The sequence below is a fragment of the Myotis lucifugus genome, unplaced genomic scaffold (genome assembly GCF_000147115.1).
Source record: "Myotis lucifugus unplaced genomic scaffold, Myoluc2.0 scaffold_523, whole genome shotgun sequence".
Classification (NCBI taxonomy): Eukaryota; Metazoa; Chordata; class Mammalia; order Chiroptera; family Vespertilionidae; genus Myotis; species Myotis lucifugus.
In genome coordinates this window covers 205,368-223,496 of record NW_005871571.1, presented here as the reverse complement: position 1 = coordinate 223,496, position 18,129 = coordinate 205,368, and the positions used below count along the sequence as shown (strand labels likewise).

The following is an 18,129-nucleotide window of genomic DNA, read 5'->3' as shown; positions in this document are numbered from 1 at the left end:
GCTGTGGAAGCTGAGGCCTCTCTCAGCCTCTCAGAGCTTCACTCACCGCGGCTTACTGCTGGGGTCCTGGTGTGTAGGGAGTCCCCTTCTAAGGGAAGAGTGAGTGGGTTTTGGCCAGGGGCAGCCACCCTGGTGGGGGGAGGGATGGTTGAGACTCCCCTTTGTCTTCCAGGTGGGAGTGGGGGGTGACTAGTTCTCAGGCAGGTGTGGCCTCGCTGGAGGCCTCAGAGATGCACATGTGTCCCTGGGCCCCCAGAGCGAAAGACAGTCCTGGATTCAAATCTCTGTCAACACAAGGTCTTGTATGTGCTCATTTGTCACAGGGGGAGTGGGCGGACCCTGTGTAATTAAGGCCTCAAGTGGGAGCTGGCTGCTCCTCCCTGATTAGGGACCTGAAATGAATCAGCATTTCATCAGCTGGGGAGTTCTGGGATGGCTGTGACCCCGGATGACAGTCCTCCAGGTGGGCTGGGAGCGAAGCTGCCTGGAAACTCAGTCTGGTGGGGGAGGCAGACACTTCGCAGTGGGACAGAGGAGGGTGCCCAGGGAACTGCGACCCTGGCCCGAGGGAAGCCAGGAGGGGATCTTGGCTGAGCAAGTGAGCGTGAATTCACTGGTGGGACAGGGGCAGGTGGGAGGAGGGATCACATGGAGGAAGCTCCTGGGCAGAGGCAGGGCTGTGAGCAGTGAGCATCTTGGTTCTTTCAGGCCACCCTCCCAGAGACCCCCTTCCGACCTTGGGGTCAGGAGCACAGCAGCCTGGCCCGCCTTCTCTTCGTGTGCCCTGGAGGCCTGATCGAGTGTCTGGCTGGTGCCGGGTGCCACACTGAGCTGACCCGGTGGTTCTCAGAGCTGCTGCCTCGTGCGTTGTTTTCCCCAGCCCACTGGTCAGGACAGCTGGGGTGCGCCAGGCGTTTCTGAAAGACAGGCCCAGACCACCTGCCACTCGCAGCCCACCCCTTGCCCTGGAGCAGCCCCGCCCCCTTGCACACCATCTCCAGGAGGCACCAGGGCCAGAGCTCTGGAGGTTCAGACCTCACTAGCGGGGTGGCTTCGGGCTGCCTGTGAACCTCGCTGAGCCCCAGTTTCCCCGTGAATAAGATCCTGAGGACTAAGTGAGACGGATTGTGGGAAGCCTGAAATACACACGTCGTGTTTGCTTCTGTTCCCACCTCCTGTCCAGTTCGGATGATTCCGGTGCCGTGGGGCTGGAGGGGCAGAGAAGGTGTGCTCGGTGCCCTGGACTCCTGGGCTGGAGTCTCACCCACAACAGGCACGAATAAAGCTCACGCGTGGCTGCCCTTCTGGGCACTGACATTCATGGGACGTGAGACCCCGCGAGCACTGATCACAGTGGGTGTCGTGAGAGGCCTCCACCCCAGCCTCTTAACTTTCACCTCTTGTTACTGGCTTCAAGTCTTGGTCTGGGTCACTAGCAAGTGGCTTCCTGTCCCGAGCCTCACTTTCTTAATCAATAAAAGTTAGGGGGTGTGGGGGGGTTGCCCAAGATGCTGGCGGCCTCCTGACTCCTCCACCTTTCTCCCAGCTTCATTTCCTCCCTCTAGGCCTTCGTTTCCTTCTGTTCCAGCTCCTTCCCTGGGCAGTGATTTTCCACTTGGAGTCCTCTGGGAGGTGAATCCATCCAGACCGAGTTCCTCCTCCCTGTTACCCAAGAAAGAGGAAAAAAAAAATCTTGATTTTTTAAAAAATGCTTCCCTGAAGGTAGTCACTAAGCAAACACGGCTTTGACAAAACAGATCTTCGCGTGCAGGACGTTTTACCTCTTGTTACTGCGTTTCCTCCGTGGCCCCTGCCCCAGGTTTGGAAATGGCCTTGGGCTTTGCCTGGCTGCCCACCTGGCCTCAGAGAAGCTCCTGGCAGTACAGTTAGAGTCACCGCCCAGGCCCGGACAGAGCCGCAGCCTCAAAGCGACCTCCTTCCTACCAGGGCCTCGGAGGCAGGGAGACAGGTCCGTCCCCATCCCCGCTGCCCAGCTGGTGGCAGGAGCCTGGTGGGTAAAGTGGGGGCCTGGGAGCTCAGGCTCTGAGCCTCAGAGCTGGCTTCAAGTCTTGGTCTGGGTCACTAGCTGTGCGTCGCTGGGCAAGTGGCTTCCCGTCCCAAGCCTCACTTTCTTAATCAATAAGACGGGGATAATAAATCCACTTTCTTGCAGGGCTCTGTGAGGCAAACGTAAGTTAATATTTATCCGGCGCTTCGTCTGGCCGGCTTGTGCTGGCTGCTCCAAACGTATTTGCTGTTGTTATTCTGGGTCCTGGTTTAGATTTGGTTTTAGAGGGAGCTGGTTGGGCTCTGCCCCCTGGGAATCGGACAGACCTGGGTTTGATCTGGCTCTCCTCCCTCAGCTACCCCACCTCCAGGAGTCCGCACAGGGGAGGGAATGTGCCTGCCAGGCGGGCAGTTGCAAGGATAGGAGAGGCTGAGTGGGAATCTAGGCCCAGGGCTGTTGGGTCTGTCGCTGGCGTTGAGGCCCATGGACTTCCTGGTCCCTTTGCCTGCTTGGCTGGCTTGCCCAGAGGAGGAATGAGGCGTCTATGGGGTAAACAGAGCTGCTGGCATTGCTGGGAGGTGTGGGGGGGGTGTTACGCCGAGGTCAGTGGGGTGAGGTTTAGGGTTGGGCTACCCTGCTCAACCACCCCAGGAGTGAGGGTGGCGGGGATTCCATCTGTCTTGCTGCTGTGTTAAAGCAACCTTCCGAGTGCTCAGCTAACTGGTCGCACTTTTTCTTCCCTTAACAGAACACATCTATTACCAGGTGGTAGTAGTAGTAATAATAATAATAATCATAGCAAATAATAACAGTGATAATAATGATCCTGTTTACTGTGTACCAGGCACTGAGCTAAACACCCAGGCCCATGTACTCCTCCCGGCTCTAGAAAGTGGACACTGTCATTGCCTGCATCACAGGTGGGGGAAACTGAGGCGCAGGGAAGTTAGGTGGCCAAAGTCACATAGAGATAGTATGTGTTCATTGAGGCCAGGTGTTTGCCACCACACTACCCCCCAGGGATGTGCTGGGGACTCCAGGTGCAAGCCCAGAGTCTCAGACTTTGGCTCCTGGTGGGGGGTGCGGCTGGCTCCATATGAATGACCCAATTGTTTGTGTGTTTATTGGAATAAGAACTTTGCCTGCAAACAGATGCCCTCTAGCTCTTGGGAGAGTCATTTCTGAGCAGTCGAATGTTGGGGGGCGGGGGGGGGCCCAGCTGGGGAGCCAAGCAGAGTGGGCTCAGTACTGCCAGGGAGTGATTCTGGGGGAGTCCCCTTCTCTAATAGGGGAGCAGAGTAAAAGCAGCCCCGCCTCTCTCGCCCACACTGAGGTCTCGTGATGGTAGAGGGGTGAGGAAGTGTCCCCTACCTGCAGGCCAGCCCCACGGGGGCAGCTGGCTGCTGTGTCCTCATCCTCATGGCGTGGCATGGTGCCAGGACATCCCTGCTGAATGAATGGTGGGTACCGAGGGATAGAAGGATGGGCGAGTGGGGTCCAAAGGGTGACTTTCAGCGTCTCCATCCATGAAAACAAACAGGTCTTGAACAGCGTGGACATGGGATCTCTGAACCTGGGTTCTGACTCCGGCAGCCCATGGGGGCAGAGGCCAGCAGAGATGGGGCTGGGGGCGGTTGAGGGGCCCGAGGCCACACAGCCAGGTCCCCGATCCTGCTGATGCTGAGGGTGTCGGCTGCCACTTACCGAGGGCTGCCTGCATGTATGTCACCTCCTGGGCACTGCAGCCCTGGAGACGGGCCACGGATCACTTCCCTTTTGTAGATTAGGAGGCTTAGAGAGTTGAAGTAGTTTCCCACGATCTGGTAGGACTGGTGGATGGCAGGGCTGGGGCTCCATCCCTTGGAGCCCGCAGGGTTGGCCTTTCCCGGTGGACTTTGCAGCCAGTGCGCTCACACCAGCCCGAGATCTCGCTAGAGGAGCCGTGCGGGGAGCTGCAGCCGAAAGAGCGGCCCTGGGCGCCCAGTGGTCGCCAGCTTCCTGTGTTCTCCTGGCTGCAGGCTGCACCTCGTACCCCTCACTCCGTGCACTGCCTGTGGACTCCTGCTTCTTTGGTTTTCCGGCCCAGTTACTGCCATCCCAGAGGGGCCCCTGCAGCCTCAGCATTTCCTGTTGGCTGAGGCCTTTGGCTCCCGGCCAGCTGTAGGGACTCACAGTGGCCCCCTGGAGGTACCAGCCCTGCCCCTTCCTGGGCTTAGCCAGACAAGATGGGCCGTGCTGCCCACTGGCCAGCACCTCTCACGTGGACCCGGATCCCGAGGGAGGCAGCTGGGCAGCTGGATTCCTGGACAGGCCCTGGAGCCCATCCTCCCCAGGCGTGTCAGGTGCTGACAGGGTCAGCCAAGAGGAGGCCAGGCTCAGGGAAGCAGCGTTTGAACAGAATGGAATCAGGCCGGAGTGCCTGTCTGCAGCCTGGCCTGTGGGCGGGGAGCAGGGGGAGCAGTGAGATGAGGCCTGAGTGGCCCCCGGCCCCTGAGGAAATTCTCCCTGGGGAGGTCAGTCGTGGAGGTGTCACTCAAGGCTTCCCCAGTTGCTGTAGACCCAGCCCGAGTTGTTTGGAACCCTGGGCTTGGCCTTAAACTTGCCATTTCCCCAAATCCCAGGTATTCACAGCCTTTTGCGTCCTCCTGTCCTGCAGGGTCCATGTGGGCAGTGGAGTCCCTCTTGGGCGGGTTATGGGTCCCCCTTTTCCATCGAAGACCCTCTCTGGCCCCTCGCCCTAAGGTGGAGAAGCTGTATTTAGGTGTTTTTCTGTTTCCCACCCCGGTTAAATGGGTTCCCGCATCGGAGCGATGGCCTTTGGATCACGGACCCTTTGAGGACCCAGTATAAAAGCCGAGCTGTCTCTCCCCTGAACAGGGCACACCCTTTGTGACATTGAGGGCTCTTTCAGGAATCTCGTGAGGCCCATGCCTGGGGTCCCTGTAGCAGTAGGACTGCACCTTCTTCAGCTTTTATCCTCGGTGCCCAGAACAACACAGTGCAATACTAGTAGCTGGCATTTGCATGGGCTCTACAGTTCAGTAGCCGTTCCACACACGTCTCCTTTGGGTTCTCATGACGGTGGTAGGCGAAGTAATGCGCCCCTATCCCTCCTCAAAGAGGTCCATGTTCTAATCTCCGGAGCCTGTGAAATGGTATCTGACATGGCAAGGGGACTGTCCAGATGGGATTACGTTAAGGATCTTGTGATGGGGAGGTTTTCCTGGATTATCCTGTTTAACCCAATGGAATCCCAGGGTCCTTGTAAGAGGGAGGCCAGAAGGTCAGAGTCCGAGAGAGACTGAGAGATGCCTTGCTCTTGGCTTCGAGGAGGGGGCCACAAGCCAAGGGCTCCAGGGGCGGGAAAAGGACAAGGGATGGATTCTGCCCTGGAGCCGCCAGCGGGAGCAGGGCATGGGCAATGCCTCGCTTTTCGTCTGGTGAAACCCATGTTGGACTTTGGATAATACATTCGTGTCCTTTAAGTCACTGAGCTTGTGGTAATTTGTCACAGCAGCAGCAGGAGACGAACACCACGGCCCTGGAAAGAGGGGGTTATTAGGGGCCCGTTGTGCAGACCCAGAGAGATCCAGGGGGCTGGGCAGGCAGGTGGTAGCACTGGGCCCAAAGCCTGAGGTCAGGGTCTCTGTTTGCTCTTTGTCTGCAGACCCCTGCCCACCCAGGACCGTGCTGGGCTGTCCTGGGTCAGTATTCTGCTGGCTGGCTGGTGTCCTCCCTGCCCTTGACCTCCAACCTCCATCCTTCATGGTGCACATCTTAGCTGAGCACTGCGATGTGGCAGGCTCTGCAGCGACCCAGGCAGACGGTCCCTGCCCTGGGGGGCGGGGCCGGCATTCTGTGCAGGGCTGAGTTATCTTCACATGCCCGGGTGTGTGGCTGCATGTGATCAGCACTTACTGTTCGCCAGGCCCTGTCCTAAGAGCGTTATCTGCCTTATCTCACGAATCCTCTCACGGGCTCTCACAGGCCCTGTCACAATCCCCGTTTTACATATGTGGACACAGGCACAGAGAGGACTGTCATCAGCCTGAGGTCCCGGGGCTGAGATGAGGCAGAGCCCGGGCGGCTTCCAGAACCAGTATTCCAGCCCTCTGCCCTGTGTCTCCCACAGAGATCGGGTTCGGGCCCCACCCGCCCTACATCTCAGCTCCGTGACCCGGCAGGACCTTCTGTTGCCTCATCAGCGACGTTGTTCCCTCTCTGTGAAGTGGAACAGTAGGCCCACCGGACGAAGCCTTTGGGAGGATGAGATGAGATGTCAGAACAGATGCTCAGTCAGTGAGCTGCTCTTTTTCTAAGAAAAATATTTTTCCCTTTATTGATTTTTAGAGAGAGAGGAAGGGAGAGGGATAGAGGATAGAAACATTGATGAGGGAGAGAAACATCATCGATTGGCTGCCTCCTGCATGTTCCCTACTGGGGATTGAGCCCGCAACCCAGGCATGTGCCCTGACGGGGAATCGAACCAGTGGCCTCTTGGTTCCTGGGTCGACGCTCAACCACTGAGCCACACCGGCTGGGAGAGCTGCTCTTTATCCCTGTCCCCAAAGGGTGCAGGTCTGTCTTGGGCAGACCAAGGTAGAAGGGACCCACGTTGGCCAGTGCATTAGCTTAGATGTATTTTCTCTCTCTCTTTTTTTTCTTCTTACTAATGGTTATACATGTTTACTATAGAAAAGTTGGAAAGTGCAGAAAATGATAGACTAAAAGCAAGCTTTAATTCCGCACTGTGTGTTTCCGTCCCAGCTGCGTTGCCCTGCGCATATACAAGTGTACATACATTTATTTATAGAACTGTGGTTTTATGACACATACTGTTTCATGGCGCTCTTCGTAGGCTAATTACAGAGTGTGAGCATTTTCCCAGGGGAACCTGTGTTCATCTTCAAAACCCCACGTGGTCCTCGATAAGTTATTTCTGGGGGTGCAGTGCCTGTCCAAGTTCTGACCGCCGAGCCGGGGCCCTCGATATGTCAGGGGGGAAGGTGTGTGCACACAGAGCGGGAGGCCAGGGCGGGGTCCGGGGCAGCCTCCTGGGTTGCAGTGGTTCCCCGGGGGCCTTGGTGCTCACTCCCCACTGGAGACTGTGTCAGGAATATCACATGAGGGGCCATTTTTAAGATTTCTCCTGGGGGCTCCTCACCACTCCTACTTATTGAGTCAGTGGATGTGTGACTGTGTGTGAGGTGGCACAGGACGAGCAGACTGGGTCCTGGAACCTTCTGTGTGTAAGACGTGGCTGGCCGCAGAGTGTGGCTCTTCCACAAAATACAGGGACCCTGTCACTGGAGCACGAAGTTTCAATCGCACTGCACGTGCACGCCCGCATGTGGTATTTTGTGGAAGAGCCACACTCAAGGGGCCAAAGAGCCGCATCTGGTTCACGAGCCGCAGTTTGCCAACCACTGCCTTAGACGAACCCTAAGAGGGAGGTACGGTTGCCCCATTTCACAGCTATGGAAACGGAGGCACAGAGAGGCACTTCCCCTGCCTTATCTCATCTAATCCGCATAGTAGGAAGTAGAATGGATTATTCGCTCTGTGCTACAGCAGCTCCCAGACACCCAGCGACTGTCCCTCTGCGCGCAGCCCAGTGGCAGAGCTGTGGTTTTATCCTGGTCTGTTTGCTCCAGAGTGTTTTCTTCACACCTCAAGTCCTGGTTTTCGGCTCTGGCTGCACATTGGACCCAGCAATGCCTGGGCCCCTCTGGACCAGGGGGCAGAACCGCCGGGGTAGGGGCCCAGGGAACTGCAGTGGGCAGCTGTTTGAATCCTCCCAGCAGATGATCTTTCAGGCCTCTCTGGCTTTCACATGTTACAGGAACTAGGAAGTGGCCAGAGCTGAAAAGAAATCCGGCAGCGGGATTAGTCTGGGCTCAGTGTTTTTGCCTTTCTTTTGCGTGTCTTGGATTGAGGGATGGTGGGGAATGCCTAGAGGGGTGGCAATGTTTTGCCCGGCCGGCCCTCGTCACAGCCCGCCGGGTGCTGCAGATTCGGTTTTGCTCGAGGCCTTATAAGGCAAAGGCTATTCTGGTCCTTTATTCGCCAAAGGTGGAATTCTTCCCCTTTCCTGTTAGTCCTACCTTGTCCTGGAAAAGGCCCCGGAGATGCCCTGTGTGTGGGGGCCCAGCTAGGAATCCTCAGACCATTTGGTTTGGGGGTCTTCTCCTTGACCCCCGCACTCTGCAGACTCTGGGGAGGGACTTATGGAATCTGTTGTCATTGAGGTTCTCTGAGAACCTGGGGCCTGTGCCTGCAGCAGCAGGGGTCCGGCACTGCCATTCTCAGCAGTGGGGCTTAAAATCTATAATAATAAAAGTGTAATATGCTAATTAGACCAGATGTCCTTCCGGACGAAGCCCAGGCTGCAAGGGAAGCCCGGGTCCCAGGTGCCTTCCAAGTTCTGGGTGCCTGCCGGCGGCCAGAGGGAGGGAAGCCTGGGTCCCGGGTGCCAGAGGGAAGTCGGTGCCAGCAGCTGGGGGAAGGAAGACCTACTCTTGCATGAATTTCGTGCATCGGGACTCTAGTATATATATATAATTGATTTCAGAGAGGGAGAGGGAAAGAGAAACATCAATGATGAGAGAGAATCATCTATCGGCTGCCTCCTGCACGCCCCACAGGGGATTGAGCCTGCAACCCGGGCATATGCCCTGACCGGGAATGGAACCGTGACCTCCTGGTTCATAGGTCGATGCTCAACCACGGAGCCACGCTGGCTGGGTAGCAGTGGGGCTTCTTAACGTAAAACAGGCTGAGAGACATCGATCACCATTGAGTGTCCACTATGCTGACGGAATGGGGCCACCAGGGCAGAGTAGGTCCCTGGTGTCTCCGGGCGCTCACCCTCCCCTCTTGTCCCAGGCTTGCTCCTGGAGAGAGAGGGGGCGGGCTCCGAAAGTGCCCCGAGCTCCTGGTGGCCTTCTGGTGTACTCGACCAAAGTCTGGTCCGTGAATTTGCACCTGGGAGAGGTCCTTTGTCTGTCCCCTGCTTCCTCTTCCCCCCTGAGCCTCTCCTCGGATCCTCCCCATATGGATGCTCCTTTCCTTCATATCCAGTGGCAGGGCCCCCCTTGCAGGGCTGCTGTCACCCCAGCCGGCCTTGCTCCCTAGGCAGGCAGAGAGGCATCAGAGGTGCAGGGAGCTCAGATAAGGGTGAGCTAATTGGCCACTTATTGCTTTTTATGGCCCTTTTACTCTCTGGGGAATCCCCAGCAGGAGTGTTTGCTTACAGGGAGAAGTAGACTTCCTGCTGGGAAGCAGCTGGGAGAGGCTGCCCCGGGGTGGGTGCAGGGTGGGCCAGTGGCCTTGGCAGGAAGGGCAGGGAGGGAGGAGGTGCCCCAGCCTCATTTCTTGCCATGCCTCCTCTCCCCTTGCCTGGGAGGCCCCTTCGTCCACATCTGCCCAGGGAAGGTAAGCAGAGCTGGTGTCAGAGCAAGGCTCGCGGGCAGATCACAGCTCTGTCGCTTGCTGGCCAGGTGACCTGGAGCGAGGTACTTGCCAATCTCGAACCTCACTTTCCTCATCTGTGAAATGGTCACAATAAGACATGCACTCGTCCTCAAGCATTTGACATCCCCTGGCACAGAGTAGATACCAACAAAGTACAGGGCGGGGATGGGGGGTGGCCTCCCGCAAGCCTAGGAAGACCTGTCCACCCACAGGCACCGGCCTCTTCCCTCCCGTGGGGCTCCCAGGCTCTGCTTGCCTCAGCCATGGAGGCAGTGCCGTGTGTGGGGGCGCTCAGTGCTTTCCTGGCGTTAGCTCATTTAATGAGTGGGCATGAGGGTGACTTCTCTGTGCTGTGTGACCCCCACTCCTCAGCCCAGAAGGCCAGGACCTGGGAGGTCTGCTCAGTGGATGAGCCCAGATTAGCTTCTTCAGTAGAGCAGGTAGCTTAGTCCTGCATTGTCTTGTATGGTGGCCACAAGCCACAGGTGGCTATTTCAAATTAAATTAAAGTTAAAAATTAAGTTCACTGTGTTTTTGATAATGTGTAACCAAGAGGCTCTTGTTTTCAGCCCCACCTGGCTTTTGGGGTGTCATAAAGTATTTCCAGAGTCCTTCTAAAGCTTCCTGATCTCACCTCCAAATACCCACCCACCCGCTTCCCCTCGATGCCACCTTTAGGGTTTACCCTGAGCCTTCTCAGCTCTTCTCTGGTTGAACTGCACTGCAGCCTAGGAGCTGGGTGGTATGATTCATGTCCAGTATTTTTGTTGTAGCATCTTTGTCATAGGCACATAACTAATTGGCCGTAAGGCAATTTTTCCATAAAAGAGATAAAATCATGACAAATAAGAGGGACATTAAAAATGAATAACAGAATTAAAAAGGCTACTGTGTGCCCTGGCTGGTGTGGTTCAGCTGGTGGGTGTCATCCCATGCACCAAAAGGTTACACATGCCCAGGTTGTGGGCTTGATCTCCAGTAAGGAGTGTGCAGGGGGCAGCTGATTGATGTTCTGCTCTGACATTGATTTCTCTCTCTCTCTCTCCCCCACACCCCTCCTCTCTCTCTGTCTAAAAATCAACAACAACAACAAAAAAGTTACTGTGAAATATTTGAATGCATTTAAAATGTGTTTAGATTTATGGCAATCCTGTGCAAATGACTGATTTTATTTTGTGGATTATACCTAGGCACTTGTCTTCCTTCCATGGGAAACATGTGGGTTCACCATGACCCTCAAAGAGAGGCCTTGGCCTCTCCCTCCTCCCAACGTAGTGTGTTTTGAAATAAACAACCAGCTCGCTGGTAAATCGTCATCTGGAAGAAATGCTGACTATTTTAAGATCACCCCGTTTAACTGTTTTCTCCACCAGTTTGTCAACGGAGAAATGAAGCCAGACTGACAACCAAGCTGATGACACAAAACAGCAACAAACCAAACTTACCCCTTTTTATGGCAATATTGCCTTCCGGCCACTTAGTTATGTGGTGAAAATGCTCGAGGCAAAATGTCTAGCATGGGAGTACCAGGAACCATGACGAAGTCTTTTAGACGAAGACTGGAACTTGTGTTGTTGGCTATGCTGAGCGCACTCTCTCTCCTTCCTTTTGAAAAAAAAAAAATGATGGCTAAATGGTCTGGCAAGGCCCAGTGACCTTAAGTCACAGTGAATCTGTGATGTCAGTGAATATTTACGTGCAAGTTCCCACCTCCACGAGGTCTGATTGAATAGCACAGACTGTGCAGGCAGGCGGCCTGGGCATTAGACCCAGGTCCCTGTGATGCCCAGTGACGCTGGCTAAGTCCTTAAGTCTCGATGGGCCTCAGTTTCCCCATCTGTAGCACAAGGATGATACTATCTACCTCATCTGCCCTCTTGTGAAATGAGTGGCATCTGACAGGTGCATCGTCATGGCCATGAATTGTCACCGTTAGTGCATCCATGCAAACTTTCCAGTGGATCCTGCCAAACTCTCATGTTGACTCCGGCTGGAGCGGTTTGGTTCTGTCAGGGCGGCTGGATCCAGCACCTTCAGAGACATCTCTTGTTTGAGCAGGTGGTGGCTCAGGGAAGCAGCTGGCAGGGATGGGGGCTCAGGCGGCTCCTTTCATTCTAGCACCTCTTACTGGTGTTGGAATTCCCCTCTTGGCATTGACTTCCTGCTGGGGTAAAGTCTTACCCCAGGACTGTGTCCCTCACCTCAGGGCAACACTGCTGACTTCTGGCAGTGAGCTTTGAGCTGAGTCTAGCTTCTCCAACGGGTGACTTAGACCTGCGTTGTCCTATACAGTAGCCACTAGCCACACATAGCAACTGAAAATAAAATTAAACTCCTTGGTCACATTAATGCCACCAGCCACATCCCCACTGCTCACGGGACAGCACGGACTAGAGCATCTCCATTCTCCCAGCTGTTCGGGCTCTGTTATCTGAGACGCAGTCTTAAGAGCCCAGCTTTGGGGCCCGGCAAGCAGGCTCCCCGGTCTGGCTCTGCCCCGCATGGGCAGCATGATCGTGGGCAGGTTCCTCTGCCTGCTGCCTGCAGAGCTGGGAGGGAGAAGGCAAAGGGCCCACTCCCCGGAGGTGTTGCTCATTCTCCGCCCTCCTCCTCCTTGTACTGTCCTGGCCTTCATCTCCCCACCTGTCCTCGACTGAGGGCTGAGGGCTCAGGTACCGAGAAGTTCGAGTCAATTCTTGGCAACAGTGGCTGCTGTCTTGGGCAGTTGGAGGCCTCTCCCTTCTGGAATGGCAGATGTGGACTTTGTCTTTTGAGCAAACACACACACACACACACACACACACACACACACACACACACAGCTTTCACCTGGAATGGTTCCAGACTTACAGGAAAGCCGTGATGGTAGCGCATGGAGTTCTGTTGCATATCCCTCACCCTGTTTTCTCGTTGCTAACTTCCTAGGTGATGGTGGGACCTTTGTCAAAACCACAGAACCATTCACTAAACTCCAGACTTGATCCGAGTTCTGCCCATTTTTCGACTCGTGTCCTTTCTCTGTCCCAGGGTCCCATCCAGGGTCCCAGGTTGCATGTAGTTGTTGCCCGGCCTGCGCTGGTCTGGGACAGTTTCTCAATCTTCTCTTGGTTTTTATGATCCCAACAGCGTTGAGGAGTGACGGGCAGGAATTCTGTGGAATGTCCCTCTGTCTGGATCTGTCTGGCATTTTTCTCATGATTGGACTGGGGTTATGGGTTAGGGCAGTGATGGCGAACCTTTTGAGCTCGGCGTGTCAGCATTTTGAAAAACCCTAACTTAACTCTGGTGCCGTGTCACATATAGAAATTTTTTGATATTTGCAACCATAGTAAAACAAAGACTTATATTTGATATTTATTTTATATATTTAAATGCCATTTAACAAAGAAAAATCAACCAAAAAAATGAGTTCGAGTGTCACCTCTGACACGCGTGTCATAGGTTCGCCATCACTGGGTTAGGGTAAGAAGACCGCAGAGGCAGGTGCCCTTCTCGTGTTGTGCCACATCATGTCAGGGGCGCATGATGTCCGAGTGAGGGCACTGCGGACGGTCACGTGCTCACTTGGTTCGGGTGGGCTCTGCTGCTTCCCCACCCTTTCCCTTTGCGTGTCTGCTCCCGGGAAGCCAGTGTCTGAGCACAGCCGGTCCTCAGCTCTGTCTCTCAGGTGTGGTTTGTGAACCTTTCCAAGTCCTCCTTTCTCCCAGGAGGTGGTCCCCAGCCCTGGCCTCCAGCTCCAGGTGGGAGAACAATGGGGAGCGGGAGGTTCCCCCTGAGCCTGCGCTGGAGGGAAGATGGGTGCCCATCCTGGGGAGCACTGTGATCTTCATGCCCTTAAAGCCGCAGGCTGCCTTCTATAGAGGAGGAAGGGACTGGTCCCCACCTCCAAAGCCTCCAGACTGATGGCCGTGGGGGCCAGAGGCTCCTGTCGTCAGCCCGCCCTGCCCCTCACGTGCCTTGCTGTTCCCGTGAGGGGCTGCTGGAGGCTTCCAGAGCCAGCTTTCTCTGTCTCTCCTGCCATCAGCTCTGTCCCCTGTCCTGCCGGCTCACTGGCACTGTGTCTCGGCCCGCAGGGTGCCGGCTGTGGTGAGCAATGGAGATGCTGTGGACACAGCTTTGTCCGGGGTCCGGCGCTCCAGCTGGAAGCGGAAGAGTTCCCGTCGAAGTAAGTCCCCCACCTCCCAACTCAGGTCTTAGCCATTGGGGTGTGGTTCCAGGATAACCTGAGAGCTGATGGCGGGGGGAGGGGGGCTGTGTGAGCTGAGGGGCCGTCCTCCCTGGCTGGGCTGCCGTGGGCTGGGTGGCAGTTCTGGGGTGGACTGGACACTGTCCACGCTTGACAGTTGCCCCCGTTTGCCCCGAGAGCCACGGTCCAGGCGTGGACCACACATTCAGCCGTTCATTGGCTCCTCCCGTACTTCCGAAGCAGTTGGTGGGTGTCCCCCGTGACCAGGACGAGGTTGCTCTGGGAGCAGAGCCAGGCAGGCGGCTCCCACGAAGAGGGCAGGGCAGGTGGCAGAGTGGGGACAACCCATGCGTCCCGGAGGCAGAGGGCCAGGGAGCGGGGTCAGGGGTCAGGGGTCAGGGAAAGAGTGTCCAGGCGGCTTGTGCAGGAGCCCGAGGGAGCAGTCAGCCTCGGAGTGATGGATGGAGTGCTGCATCGGAGGGGTACCGGGCGGGGCGAGGCTGCCACCTCCCCGCCTCCTCCTGGGCCTCAGGAGCCACACTTTTTCGAAGGCAACAGGGAGCCAGGAGAGGCTGGTGATGCAGCCGCATTGCATTTCAGTCCATGCCTGTGGGGTGGGGGTGTAGCTTCGGAGACAGGAGACAGGGTGGGGTGGGCTGGACCAGTGAGGAGGCTGGCGGAGAGGGCGGCGATGGCCGGAGCTAGGGACCTGGACAGAGGCGGCCAGGTCTGAAGCCACTGGGAGGCAGAGTCTGTGGGGGGAAGGCAAGGAGGTCAGGATGAGGCTCTGACAGGCTCTGAGGTCCCTGGAGCAGCTGGAGGCATCACAGTTAGGATGGCGAGACTTCAGAGGTTCCAGGCCTTCCCGGAGGGCTGTGGGGCGAGGCCAGGCTCCCATCAGGGCTGGGGACTGGCATTCGAAACCCTAAAGAGGGCAGAGAGTGGGCACAATTTTGGGAAAGACCTCACTACATTTTGTATCTATTGGGCTACTGCCCTGCTCATAGACCTCCAGTGAAGTGTTCCAGGATTAAGCTCTGTCTCATTTGTGCTCATTTGCTGAAATCTTCACCAATCAGGACTCTGTGGGCTGGGTTTGGGGGGACTCTTCTTAATCCCACTCTCCAAGTCCATCCCCCCCCCCCATTTCCACTTCTCACTAGGGCTGGTTGGCCCTCCCCTGCCTCTGGGTGGGAGGTGGCTCCTATGGGGTAGTGCTGGGGGCCTGGGCCACTGAAAATGTGCCCTGGGCGCTGGGCCTGCTCCCTGCTCCCTGCTCCCTGCAGGTGCCCTCAGCCAGGGGGGCAGGTCTGTGGGTGGCAGGGAGGCAGTGGGGTCTGGGAGGGGTGGGGAGGCAGAGAGAAGGAGCGGAACAGTGTCCTCTGAGAGTGGCGGGCAGGGGCTCCCCAGGGCCCAGGCTGCCCGAAGCTGATGCTGGCGGGGGAGCTGCCAGCTGGTGCAGCTGATGTCAGTCTGGCAGCCGCCTCCGCCTGGGCCGCCACAGCCTGACTTGTGCTCTCTCCTCTCCTTCTTCACGCCCAGTCGACCGGTTCACTTTCCCCGCCCTGGATGAAGATGTGATTTATGACGACGTCCCGTGTGAGAACCTGGATGCCCGTCAGCCCGGTAGGGCCCCTTTCAAGCTTCTCTGGGGCTGCGGTGGGAGGGGCTGGGACTGGGGACCGTCTGTCTTCTTCCATTTCCTTCCCTCCTCACCCAGCCAATTGCCCCTCCTTCCTGCTTTTAAAAACCACTGGAGTCATCCAGGGAGAGTGGGAGATGGCTGAGGGTGGGGCCAGGCTGGGGCGGGGCAGGGGTTAGGGCCTCATGGCTGGGGAGGCTCTGGCTGAAGGGACTCAGGCCAGTTATTTCACCTCTCCAAGCCTCGATTCCTCCCTCAGGAAAATGGGTGATAGTCTGGGCTGGCAGGGACAGTGACAGCTTGTTAAGCTGAATGGTGAAGCGGAGAAAGCTGGAAAGCCTGTGCCCTGCTCTGCGGTGAGGCCCTCTGTGGGCCTGGAGGCCAGGGAGACTGTGGCCTCAGACAGTGGAGGTGGGGGGGACATAGGGGGAGATGGGGGAGGGGGTGAGTCCTGCTGGAGCTGGGCCCAACTTTCTCACCCAGGGGGAGGGGTATTTATTATCACCATCTTTGCTTGAACACATTAGGCCAGCCACTCACCCGTTTGTCTCTGGTACTCTGCTTTGAGACTTTGATTTGGGCATATTATGTCCTCATTCTACAAAGATATTGCAGAGGCAGGGCTGGGATTTGAACCTTGGTCATTCTGACTCCAAGCCCAGTACTCTGTCCCCTACCCCAGGAGGACTTGGGCAGTGTCTGATGCCAGATGAAGCACAATTGCTCTCACTGTTCAATCAACCCCACGAGGTCGGCAGGGCCAGGCTTACGGCTCCAGTTGAGTTGCATCAGAGAGGTTAAGCCACCAGCCCCAGATCACACAGCCAGGATTTTCTGGACATCTGCCTGACTCTTGCCTTTTCTTTTTTTAATTTTTAGTTATTGATTTTTTTTTTTCTTTTTGGAGAGAGAGAGAAAGGGAGAGACACAGAGAAACATGGATTTGCTGTTCTACTTGTTTATGCATTCATTGGTTGATTCTTGTATGTGCCCTGACCAGGAATCAAACCTGCAACCTTGGCATATTGGGACGATGCTCTAACCAACTGAGCTACCCAGCCAGGGCCTGACCCTTGCTTCTACTTTTTTTTCCTTTTAAAAAAAATATTTTTATTGATTTCAGAGAGGAAGGGAGAGGGAAAGAGAGATAGAGACATCAATGATGACAGAGAATCATTGATTGGCTGCCTCCTGCACACCCCCCACTGGGGATCTAGCCCGAAACCCGGGCTTGTGCCCTGACCAGGAATCGAACCATGACCTCCAGGTTATAGGTCGACTCTCAACCACTGAGCCTCTCCAGCGGGGCTGACTCTTGCTTTTTTGACTACCCCATTCTGCCTGCTTTCAGGGGCTCCCCATGTCGGGGAAACACAGCCCCTGCTTTTGAGGAGCTCCTAGTCTGATAGGGGTGGCCTTCACCATCCTTGGGCTATGCACAGTCCAACGGGAGAGACACACAGACACGATAAGACCTGAGGACCCCCAGAGCCACCCTCCTGACTCCTGTTCCAGCCACAGGGACAAATGGGCCAACAACAGGCATCCCTTTGCAAGCCCAGGAGGTGCTTACCACCCCTGCTTGCAGCTCATTTGGATCCAGGAGAGGTGGGGACGGCCGCAATGTGTAGGGAGGCAGTGGGGTCTTGTAGGTCCCAACCCAGGAGATCTGCACCCCCCCCCCCCCCCACCACCTTCCAGCACTATGGTGTCCCCAGGGCAGGGGAAATGGCTTGTCCCTAGTTTTCCCCGAGGTGGTTAAGAGTATGTGTCAGACAATCTGCCTTTGAATCCCAGCTCTGAGCCTGCAGAGTGAGGACCCCCCACCCCCAGGTCCCCACCTGCAGGGCTTGGGAGGACTGAGTGAGACAAGGCTGTGGCCGCCTCGGTAGGTCTGCTGCTCAGGGATGCTGCTGTGTTAGTATTAGACCGGTGTGGACTCATGTGGGCTCAGCGGGCCCTGGGAGAGGATGTTGTTGGCCGAGGCACAGGCCACCCACGCTAGTGGACACTCAGCCCTGGGTTCCAGTCTCGGCTCTGCCATTGATTAGGGCACAGAGGTCTGTGCCTTTGGGCCAGACATATTTTATTTATATGTTTCTTCATACAAAATCAGAATGTCATCCTGACCTCGCAGGACTTTGGGGAGGGTCACACCGGAGGACTTCTCTTCATCTCTCTGGGCCTCAGTCGATGCATCTGTAAAGTTGGGGCAATAAAGTTAGATGCTGGGCTGTGGTGAGGATGCCGGTAGAGAATGACATGGAGCGCCGAGCGGGTGGTGGTGAGTGCTGTGGAAAGGGGCTGTGATCTTGAGCACCAGTGAAGCCTGAGGCCCCAGGAAGCAGAGGGCGGGGACCAGGACCAGAACTGCTGTGAGGCCCCTGAGGCTGAGGGTTTGGCACAGGCCCAGGAATCTGGTGGCACGGTGTCCACTGGGGGAGCACTTCTAGATGAGCCCAGCATGGTGGGGCTTCCATGAAAAGGGGTGAGTGGATGGAGCCGGGCCTGGGAGTCTGCAGCCCCTCCCTTGCCTGACCTTGGGTCAGTCATCTGTCTAATGGAGGGGTGATGACTTGCCACCTGCCGACCTGCAGGGCTTCTGGGAAAATCCACTGAGATGGACACGTAGATGTGGGCGGGGCGGGGAGCTGGTGGCCCTTGGAAGGTGGTGGGGGGAGGGAGACATCTGGCATGCCACCCTGGTTCTTCCTCAGGGGCAGCCCCAAGCATTGGTGGGGCCCGCACTGCAGTAATAGGACAATCAACCCAGCCTCGTAAAGGTCACCGTAAAGGTCACCGCCTAGTCACCAGCTGCTC

The 18,129-nt window shown here is 56.4% G+C and overlaps 1 protein-coding gene across 1 annotated transcript in view; it reads left to right on the top strand.

Annotated features, from left to right (window-relative positions):
* The window catches only part of ARHGEF10L (Rho guanine nucleotide exchange factor 10 like), a 115,409-nt gene that overhangs the window by 25,070 nt on the left and 72,210 nt on the right, over nt 1-18,129 (top strand). The window contains exons 5-6 of the mRNA XM_023745203.1: nt 13,555-13,646; nt 15,210-15,293. Of these exons, the coding sequence (XP_023600971.1) occupies nt 13,555-13,646; nt 15,210-15,293 (176 nt within the window). The remainder of the gene's footprint in view (nt 1-13,554; nt 13,647-15,209; nt 15,294-18,129) is intronic.